Source organism: Trichinella spiralis (genome assembly GCF_000181795.1).
Source record: "Trichinella spiralis strain ISS 195 chromosome Unknown Scfld7, whole genome shotgun sequence".
Classification (NCBI taxonomy): Eukaryota; Metazoa; Nematoda; class Enoplea; order Trichinellida; family Trichinellidae; genus Trichinella; species Trichinella spiralis.
The window spans coordinates 230,247-239,853 of record NW_003526946.1 but is presented as its reverse complement, the minus strand read 5'-3'; the positions used below and the strand labels follow the sequence as shown (position 1 = coordinate 239,853).

General features: G+C 32.1%; 2 protein-coding genes across 2 annotated transcripts; one reads left to right on the top strand and one right to left on the bottom strand.

The window, feature by feature from the left end:
- Positions 1 to 1,457: 1,457 nt before the first annotated feature.
- Positions 1,458 to 2,686, bottom strand: Tsp_11443 (receptor expression-enhancing protein 5). Its single transcript, XM_003372960.1, has 2 exons — positions 2,224 to 2,686; positions 1,458 to 1,636 (listed from the first exon to the last, which is right to left on the bottom strand). The coding sequence occupies exons 1-2, from the start codon at positions 2,684 to 2,686 to the stop codon at positions 1,458 to 1,460; spliced, it is 642 nt and encodes a 213-aa protein (XP_003373008.1).
- Positions 2,687 to 5,145: 2,459 nt separating this feature from the next.
- Tsp_11442 (putative protein tag-76) lies at positions 5,146 to 9,467 on the top strand. The gene is made up of 18 exons (XM_003372959.1): positions 5,146 to 5,278; positions 5,757 to 5,803; positions 5,865 to 6,007; positions 6,081 to 6,228; positions 6,301 to 6,488; positions 6,540 to 6,691; positions 6,753 to 6,911; positions 6,965 to 7,176; positions 7,241 to 7,312; positions 7,381 to 7,563; positions 7,637 to 7,761; positions 7,827 to 8,020; positions 8,093 to 8,264; positions 8,325 to 8,436; positions 8,482 to 8,676; positions 8,733 to 8,969; positions 9,025 to 9,215; positions 9,275 to 9,467. Exons 1-18 carry the CDS (start codon positions 5,146 to 5,148, stop codon positions 9,465 to 9,467), a joined length of 2,856 nt encoding a protein of 951 aa, XP_003373007.1.
- Positions 9,468 to 9,607: the final 140 nt, after the last annotated feature.

Below are 9,607 nucleotides of genomic sequence, written 5' to 3'. Positions count from 1 at the left end.
AATTAAGTTTGTTAAAAAAAAAGAAAGGATTTGGGGTTTTTTTTTCCTTAAAATATTGGGGGTTAGGGGAAAAAAAGTTTTGGGGGGGGGGAAATTTTATAATTAGTGGGGGGTGTTGGTGCCCCCCCCTAGTAGTAGTAGTAGTAGTGGTACCAGTAGTAGTACCAGTAGTAGTAGTACCAGTAGTAGTAGTAGTAGTAGTAGTAGTAGTAGTTCCAGCAGTAAAGCTGAATCCGTGAAAACAGAATTGACTAATATAATTGCACTTCACAAAAGAGTTAAAAAAATCATGTACTTTGCATAATCTATATCAACGATGGAAGTGTATTTTAGTCTAGTATATTGTTTAGTGTTTATTTGTAAGCACTAAATATATTTGTGTTTGCTTTCGTGTTATATTTATTTCTGTCTCTGTGTGTGTGTCCATGTGTGTATTTCTTAATGTGTTTTTAGATTATAGCTTTTCGTTTCACACATTGTCGTGATTAAGAAAATCAGTATACATCATGTAATGAGGATGGTTCAATATCTGTGCATTATACTTCTTATGATCAGTTCATTATACCATTCATATTAAATGTATAATATTGAGGTGAAGATGTTTGTTTGCATGATAAATAAAAGAGATGGGAAACAAATATTTATGTATGATTAAGTAAGTAAAGAGTTGGAGAAAATTGTTATCAGGGTTTTAAATGTGAAATATGTGGACAGTTTCGAAATATTTTGTTATTCTTGATGCTTAATATGTTTAACAGCACTATAATTTTTCCGTCCAATGCTTGCGCTATTAGTGCAATACTAAGCATTATGAATATGAGCAGTATTTCAAGGTTCATCGTTGTCACTGCGTGGGAGCAGCAGCAAAGTAACTAAAATTGTTGAAATAAATTTATGACGCAAAAGTACTTGTTCATACATAAATAAATGAGAAAAATCAATGAATAAAATGTGCGTGTGTTTGCCTATGAACAGTACTGTTTTCTGAAGGCTTCATCTATAGCTTATTGTAGATATTTTTTCTCATATTTGCTTGTTGATTTTTAATGACCATTAACGGGCAAGTTGATAACCATTTTCTAAAGAAAAAATGAAATTAAAGTTTGAATTTTACTTTGTCGTGAGAAACCAATTTGTTTGTTTTATTCTTTCATGGAAATATCTCAAATCAAAATTGCCGTCTCCATTATTTTTGTGATTAGATATTAGAAATTAGAAAGATAATATTGCTTACTGTAGAGTTTTATTTCAGGTTTGTATACTTTTGAATATAGTTAACTTCCATTTTTTTTATAATACAGTCAAAAACACCAATTCATATTATAAAAATCTGTATATTAGAAAATGAAAATTAGTTGTCATTAGCTTAAAAAAATTTTTGCCAGTGGCGTATTAAATTTATGAAAAGAATCATAAAGAGAAGGAATATTGGCGTTAGACGCATTTGAAAAAAGGATTTAGCTGGCAGACCAGCAGAAGAATCTAGTGATGTAAATCACAGTGAATATTAGAATTATTGGTATAATTGTTATGAGAAATTTTATATTACTGACAAGCATAAAAACGATGAATAGTAATATTAATATTACATGATAAGCCAATCCCAGGAATGAAAGGTTAGTATGAGATGTATTTCCTGGAATTGTGATTCGTTACTCCTGCACGATGTTGCATCCGTCAAGCATTTGATTTATTATTATTCGAAGTTATGATAATGGAAATAACTTTCGTCGCTGTTCTACTTTATGCAGCTGCCAGTGTTGTAACATTTAAGCATTTGATTTATTTCTTTGACAATCAATTATAATGCTATGATCATACAAATGACAATTAAATGGAAATAATAAGTTAACAATTTTATTCTGAAAGTGCAATTTGATATTTTCACTGTCACTTTGCAAAATTTACCTTAAGCTGGGTTAAAGATTTTTTTGCAGCCATTTTATAAATAACAGGTTCAATTCATATTTTGTCAAAAATTAATGCAAAACAGCGATTATTGATATTAATTATTTAATAAAATAACAGCAGTATCATTTTCACCTTCAAATAACAGTTTCAGATTTTATATATTGTATAGAGTTGACAATAATCAAAAATTTTTAAGATAATTTAGTATAAAACAAGAATATAATAAAAATAATAATGAATGAATATGCAAGTGAGCAGTAGAAGACAGTGATGGTGGTGGTTATTCTGTAGTCATTTCTGCAGCAGTAGTACCGCCAGATATAAATTCACTGTAGCGAGGTTGGAAAAATTTTTCATACAATGTTGCAGCTCCATGGCAGCTTGGAGTGAAAAGCCAAACAAAGAAAATGCATTTCAGCGGCCAATAAATTGGTATAATAAAGGATATGCATTCAGCAAAATAATCAACAAGTCGAAAGAAGCCAAAAATAACCCAATAAAACTTCCATTGCTTACAGTTGGCGTTTTCATTTGATTCCACCTCGATTAATGTCTTCATTGCTGGATAACCAATGCATATGCAATTGCACAACAATCCTGCATTAGGGCTAAATATCAACAGCACAAAAATCACAATTGCTAACATCACCGCAGCTTGGTAACGACTTTTGCCAGTTTTTTGTTCAATTTTAGCAAACAGTTTTCCAACCAATCTGCTTTCATCACCGATAACATTCCAAATATCATTGCGAATATTTTGCAGTATTTGGGCCATTTTCCATGCAATGCAACAACCAACAAGCAGTCAAATTGAAGCAAGCAGCAAGCAGAGCAAACTAATTACTGTTTCATATAGTTATCCGTATGATTTCAAACTTTAAAATAAGCTAATTTTGCTTTTAAAGTTTTTTCTGATCTTTAAAAGTTTTTGTTTAAAGATATTGAACATCTACATTATTTACTTAAATAACATATAAATGTATTTATAAAAATGATAAAATTTTAGTTATGAAAATTAATAATCACTTGTTTATCCATTTGAATAATTTTTTTTATTTGAAAAGTGCAATAACGCATGATAATTATGTATTAATCCAAATTTTGTGATTTTGATTATGAAAAGTTCATGTCAATGATTTCGCACATGTTAATTGTACTTTTTTGAAAAGGTGAAAAAGAATAATGGTATATATCAGTGAATGCGTCAGTTCTACGATGAGAATTTATAATTAATTTCTGAACATCTGTGTATTTGTCATAGTATTTAATTTTGCCTTATGAAAGTTTCAGAATAACATTAATCCTCTGAGGACAGCCGTTTCAACTCGGCAAGCTGCTGATGATGGTAAAATGCGTGGGGGTTTACCGGGCAGCTTTCCGCATGCTCACTTATGAGCGGATGACTTCTGTGGCTTCCAGATTTGTGGACAGTGTGCCACGGCAGCCTCTTGATCTCTAAATTGGAGCATAAATGGCTCGATTGTCATATTAGAATGATAATAACGTTATATATTGAGACAGTTCTGCTTACTTCAGTACACATCCAATATTTATCATTACGATTTGTCCGCTTCAGTGTGTAGAATTTTCTTTTCTATACTAATTTCTGTTGGTGCCTTTTTGTAGTTACGAACTGAATTAAATCATTATTTGCCTCCATCATTTAAAGATATCAAAGGAACGATAAGAAAAAGAGTACAAGGAAGTTTACGATATACACAGCAGTAAGAGGAAATAGCATTTGCATTTCCTATTAAATAGCTTATGCACCGTTCCGGTTGATTTGTTTAGCTTAATTAGCTGCGTCAAGCTTTATGCCCAGCAGCATTTTACTTCCTGCTTTATAGTATACTTCCGCTTACTCCAGTATTAATAATAACAGAATCTATTTCCGTGTTTATTTTCTGTTCATTGCCGTCCAGTCCAGAAAGCCGTATCCATCAGAATTTCAGCAGGCAAATTTTGGATGATGTCTGATATTTGGTTCATCAGCTTCTTGTAATCACTCATTACAAAGGGCAAACAAATACTGTATTCCATAGAATGTCCACTAACAGTTGTTTCGCTCATCAGCTAATAACACGCGTACGCAAAGCACTGAACTCGGACGCAAGACTAAAGGGAAAATAAAAAATTTGATAGTTTTGAATTCCATTTTAAATAACCATTTTGAAACAACATTTAGTTTTCATTTTTCATTTTATCAACAATTCAAGATCAACCTGTGACATTCGTTGTGGCACCAATGCCTTTTGCTGACCTAGACTGAAGATTATTAATCACACATAAATGGCGCACAAATCCTCACATCATACAATACGATGTCCATTGTAAAGTGAATTTGAAGCAGCTTCAAGCACTTTTGTGCTTCGTTGGTGCTGTTCATCGCTTTCTTTCTGCTTTCGAAATGCTTCACTTTTATTTATCCATGCCAGTGGAAAAATACTGTTCAAAAGAAATGTCAGTCAACAGTTGCTTTCACTTGTCATATAAATTACCTTCTTAGCTAACAATTAAATCAGATTTATGCCTAAGGTTCTTTTCTGTTTGTCAGATATTGTTCTGATGAAGACTAGTTGAAGGCTACTCAAGTACAAAGGGAAAATCTAAAATTGATACATTGTCTCCAGCTGCAGTTTTCAGCTAAAACTAGCAGTGGTGGTTGCTGAATGTTAGCATTGAAATATTTTCTGATTTCAGCTGTAGTGTTCCTTGAAAATATTTCTGGTTTGCAAAAGAATTTAATCTTTCCAATCCTTCTTTCGCTCCTGTTTACAAGTTTCTTCTCATGTTTTTTCATTTAAATAAAAAGTAAAATCTCGAATTCTGTTTAAAATAGAAATTTGTGATTATACATTTTGTGTAAACTGTATTAAATTTGTTTTTCAATTTTTGCACGTTGAATATACTTTTCAAATTTCCTATTCATTCTGATATTTCCTGTCCATCATCAATGACGATCAATTTAATCTGGTCTTGTATTAAATGCGCAAAATTTAACGTAATGACCGTAAGGTGACGAACAATGAACGCGATTTACGAAGCATCCTTTATTTTGAATTATCAAGAATTTATGAATTCTGTTTGTACAAAAATAACCATTCGTGACATTATGTTACAATATATATTACTGAAAACTATGTATGAACATCAAAAGAAAAGGGCTATTATTTAGCAGTAATATTTGAATTCATTTTCAAAATGTAACATATTATAATTAGAATTCGTGAAAAAATGATAAACAGTAAGACAGCCAATAATTGTAGTGATTCGAACGGCACAATATTTGATGTAAGTCACGAGGAAACTTCAACCAATAGCTCATCTCAGAGCAATGCACCAATCACAGTGAAAATTGATGCGATTGGTAGTTGAATAATTAAATTTGCTATCACGTGATGTGGAGACATTCATTACGATAAGTGAAAACGAACGCTACTCATTCAAAGTTGAAAAGTTGACGCTTGCTGGCATATTTTTAATATTCTATTATCACAGAAAGTTCTACTTCATTCTTTTCTTGATTTTTTTAACCAAGATTAATAGTCTCAGCTTAACTAAAGATTAGGTACAATTTGATTACTGCGCTTACTGTAAATCAGCGTTCATTTGCCGAGTAAACTGTTGTTGCTGTTCTATTCTCAACTTGTATTGCTTCCAATGTCTCAACAAAGTAAGTATTGTTGTTATTTTATGTAAAATGTTGAATAGCATCGTCTGTTGTTGTTTGATTTTTAATTTTTGAAAAAGCGGTGGCTTAACTGCAAAATATATTTGACCAAATTCATGAACCGCATCTTATTTCAGCAACTGTTGAGCAATTTTCAATCATGAATTACTTTTAGGCGAAGATATGAATGTTGCTACAGATGAATTGTCGCAGTTGCGTTTAGTAAGTATTATTTAATGTTTTATTAAATTATTTCCTATTGTTGTTGTTGATGCTTTTTTAGAAAGAATTAGTGAAGCGACCTGGATACGGGACTGTTGGCAAGCCGATAAAATTAGCATGCAATTATTTTCCACTGATAAAATTACAAAAAGGTGATATTGTGGTTAACAGATATCACATCGACATACAACATCCGCGTTTAAAGTTGAATTGGTTCGATTTTAATTTGTTGTCAAGTTTTATTATAGTTTTAATGTGTTTTTATTTTCTGTTCAAGTGATGACAATCGTGACGTATTTTGGGCATATGTAGTGAAGCGTTCAGATATTTTTGGCGATCCATTTAAATTAGCGTACGATGGGAAGAGTACTTTGTTCACAGTTGAGAAATTGCATTTGAAGCAAGTCGGTGAAACAGCAGATCCGGTTCGTTTTAAAAATTAATTCTGGAGTTTTATAAATTGTAATTTTCAAATATGAATATTTGTATATTTTAAGGAAAAGTTTTCCTTCAAAACTGTTCGAGAAAATAAACTATCAGAGTTGTCTATTTTGATGAAATTTACTGGTCTGGTTCACTTGGACTTCAGAAATGCAGAAGCCGGTTCGCTGGATGAACGTGAAAAGGGTCCAATTCAATTTTTGGATATATTGTTTGCACAAGGGCGTTCATCTCCATTATTTGAGTAAATTGCAGTTTAATAACAGTTTTAATTTATGAATTGGAATAATTTCAGATTGTCGAAATCATTCAAAGCAGTCAGGAATTCATTTTATTGCATTCCACAAGGTGCTGGTGTGGACGTGAAATATGGCATTGAATTATGGAGAGGCTTGTTCATTTCTGCGCGCGTAATTGATGGTTTTCGACCAGCGATTAATATTGATGGTGTGATGGAAATTGTTTTTCATTTTTGTGAAAAAATTTTAATAATTGAAATGGATTTTAGTATCACACAGTTGCTTTTACAAGCGTCAGTCACTGATAAATTTGATTTGCGACATATTGAATGGTGATGAACGTGAAGTAAGATTTCATCCAAATCAGCTTAGATCGAAAACCCAACTTCATCCAGAACATTTGAACTTGTTGATACCAGAATTAAAAGGTAATCGTCATTGGAATATTTGAAATATATTTAAACATTATTTATTAATTTAGGGGTCTGCATTCATACAACACATCGAAATCAAGATCGAATTTATCGTATTAAAAATATACTCAGTACGGCAGTATCGATGAAATTCCAAAAAGATGGAAAAGAAATTTCAGTTGCGGAATATTTTCGTGATGTTTATGGGCCATTAAAGTATCCAAATTTGCCGTTGGTTGAAGTCGGCAGTAAATCAAAACCAATTTATTTCCCAGTTGAAGTATAAAAAACTGACAATTGTTTCAACTTTTTTTAATACAATGAATTCATTTTGGCCAATTTAGCTTTGTCAAGTGGCAAACTGTCAAAGATACAACAAGAAATTGAAAGCGTGTCAAACGACTTCTATAATTCGAGTATGTTAATGATTTTAAATATTGATAATAATAATAATAATAATAATAATAAATTGTTATATATTTAGTTTGCTTCGACAGACGCTCCTACTCGAATTCTAAAGTGTATGGACATGGTCAAGAAATCAAATTTCAATAATGATCCATTTTTGAAAAGTTTTGGCGTTCAAATTAAAGCGGAACCAATGATTGTTAGTGGACGAGTTTTGCCTCCGCCTAGGTTGGAATATGGTAAAGGAAATGGAGGACGTGTAAATAAATAATAATTATTCATATCATTCATTTTGAAAAATATTTGTTTCATAATTTGTCTTATATTTTTAGCAAATAATTCTTACACCAAAAGATGGAGCATGGAATTCGACTGAATTTAAATTTTTTGAATCTGCTTCTTGTGAATCATTTGGATTTGTATCGTTTCTACCACCACATAAAGCATCAATGTTACAGTGAGTATTGCAAAATTTCATTAATAAATCAAATTAGCTTTGTTGATTATTTGCTTTATCTTTAGAGAATTTTGTCTGCAAATTGTCAGAACATGTCGTAGTACAGGAATTGAAATGCCGGACAGCCCAAAATTTTACGAACAAGCGCGAAAAAATGATACCGTAGAAATGGTATTAAAACGTATTGCTGACAAATATGACAGAGATGGAATAAAATGTGATTTGGTATTTGTTGCGTTATTTTCATCTGAACAATATGGTAATAATTATTTTGTTGTTATATGATGAAATTTATTTTATTAATGTTGAATGTATTTTCACCTTTTTTAAGCTCAAGTGAAATCTTGTGGTGATATCACTCTTGGATTGGTCACTCAGTGTGTATTACCAAAAACAATAAGTGATGTAGTAATAAAGAAGAGTTATTCGACGATGTTAAATATTGCGATGAAAATAAATATGAAAATTGGTGGCATCAATGCAAAATTACTGGAAGATGAAATGTATGATATTGAATTTATGAATGCGTATGAAAAATTCTTGAATGGAAGTTTTTTGTTTAGTTTGGATAATTATTTGTATAAGAATAATGCATTGGTAATTGGTGTGGATGTGGTTCATCCATCAGCTGTAGAAACGCATTTACCATCAATAGCTTCGGTGGGTATTATTCATGTTATTGTACTTCCAAATTATTGAAGGAATGTTTTTGATTTGAAGGTTGTTGGAAATGTGGATGCAAAAGTTACAAAATTTCATGCTTCGGTGAAACTACAACCAGCGAAGCAAGAACTGATCACTGGATTTAGCGAACAATTTTCAGAACGTTTACTAGAATATATTGATGTTAATGGTACGGCTCCGAAAAATATTATTGTTTATCGCGATGGAGTATCAGAAGGTCAATTTATGCAGGTGAAATTGTGTTGTATTATTAATTAAAGCAAAGTAAAAATTTATTTTTTTTAAAGGTTTTGGAAGAAGAACTGTCTGCTCTTCGTAGGGCTTGCAAATCAGTTGCAACAAATTACCGGCCGTTGATTACGTTTATTGTGGTTCAAAAGCGACATCATGCTCGATTTTTTTGTTGTGATGAAGCTGCAGCACGAGGACGCGGGAAAAACATCCCTGCTGGTACTGTTATCGATAGAGCAGTGACATCTCCTGATGAACATGATTTCTTTTTGTGCAGTCATCATGGAATTCAAGTATGACTTTGTGAAATGTTTTGAATCTTTATTATTATTATTATTTGAATTGCAGGGAACTAGTAGACCGACGCGATATCATGTGCTGTTTGATGAAAGCAACATGGATGCGAATGCTATGCAATCGATTACATACTATTTATGCCATCTGTATGGTAGATGTGCTCGTTCTGTCAGTATACCAGCACCACTATATTTTGCAGATTTAGTTTGCGCCCGTGCTCGTTATCATGTTCTTGCAGCATTGTAAGTTTGATTAATTAACTTATTTAAAAATGAATGAATTATTGATTTTTATTTTTTAGAAATTCTGGTCTAGTGGAAAAGTATTCTGATGAGGACAGTAATAGTAGTAGTAGTAGTAGTAGTAGTACTAGTAGTAGTAGTAGTAGTGGTAGCAGTAGTAGTAGCAGCAGTAGTATCAGCAGTAGTATTAGTCCTAGTAGTTTAGTTGTACCTTTTCCCGCAGTTAACCTGAATCCCCCAAAACCAAACTGACTCATATAATTGCACTTCTCCTACGACTTTAAAAACTCATGTACCTTGCATAATCCATATCAACGATCGAAGTGTTTTCCAGTCCCCGCCCCTTGTTTAGTGCTTATCTGTAAGCACTAATTATCCCCGTGCTTGCTCCC

What these genes read in the sequence shown, in the direction of transcription:
- Tsp_11443 (XM_003372960.1), bottom strand. Translation starts at nt 2,686, where the DNA reads ATGGCCCAAATACTGCAAAATATTCGCAATGATATTTGGAATGTTATC. An exon ending in CAGTGAATTTATATCTGGCG is followed by an intron (nt 1,637 to 2,223) that starts GTACTACTGCTG and finishes TCACAATTCCAG; the next exon opens with GAAATACATCTCATACTAAC.
- Tsp_11442 (XM_003372959.1), top strand. Translation starts at nt 5,146, where the DNA reads ATGATAAACAGTAAGACAGCCAATAATTGTAGTGATTCGAACGGCACA. An exon ending in GTAAAGGAAATGGAGGACGT is followed by an intron (nt 7,564 to 7,636) that starts GTAAATAAATAA and finishes TTATATTTTTAG; the next exon opens with CAAATAATTCTTACACCAAA. An exon ending in CTTCGGTGGGTATTATTCAT is followed by an intron (nt 8,437 to 8,481) that starts GTTATTGTACTT and finishes TTTGATTTGAAG; the next exon opens with GTTGTTGGAAATGTGGATGC.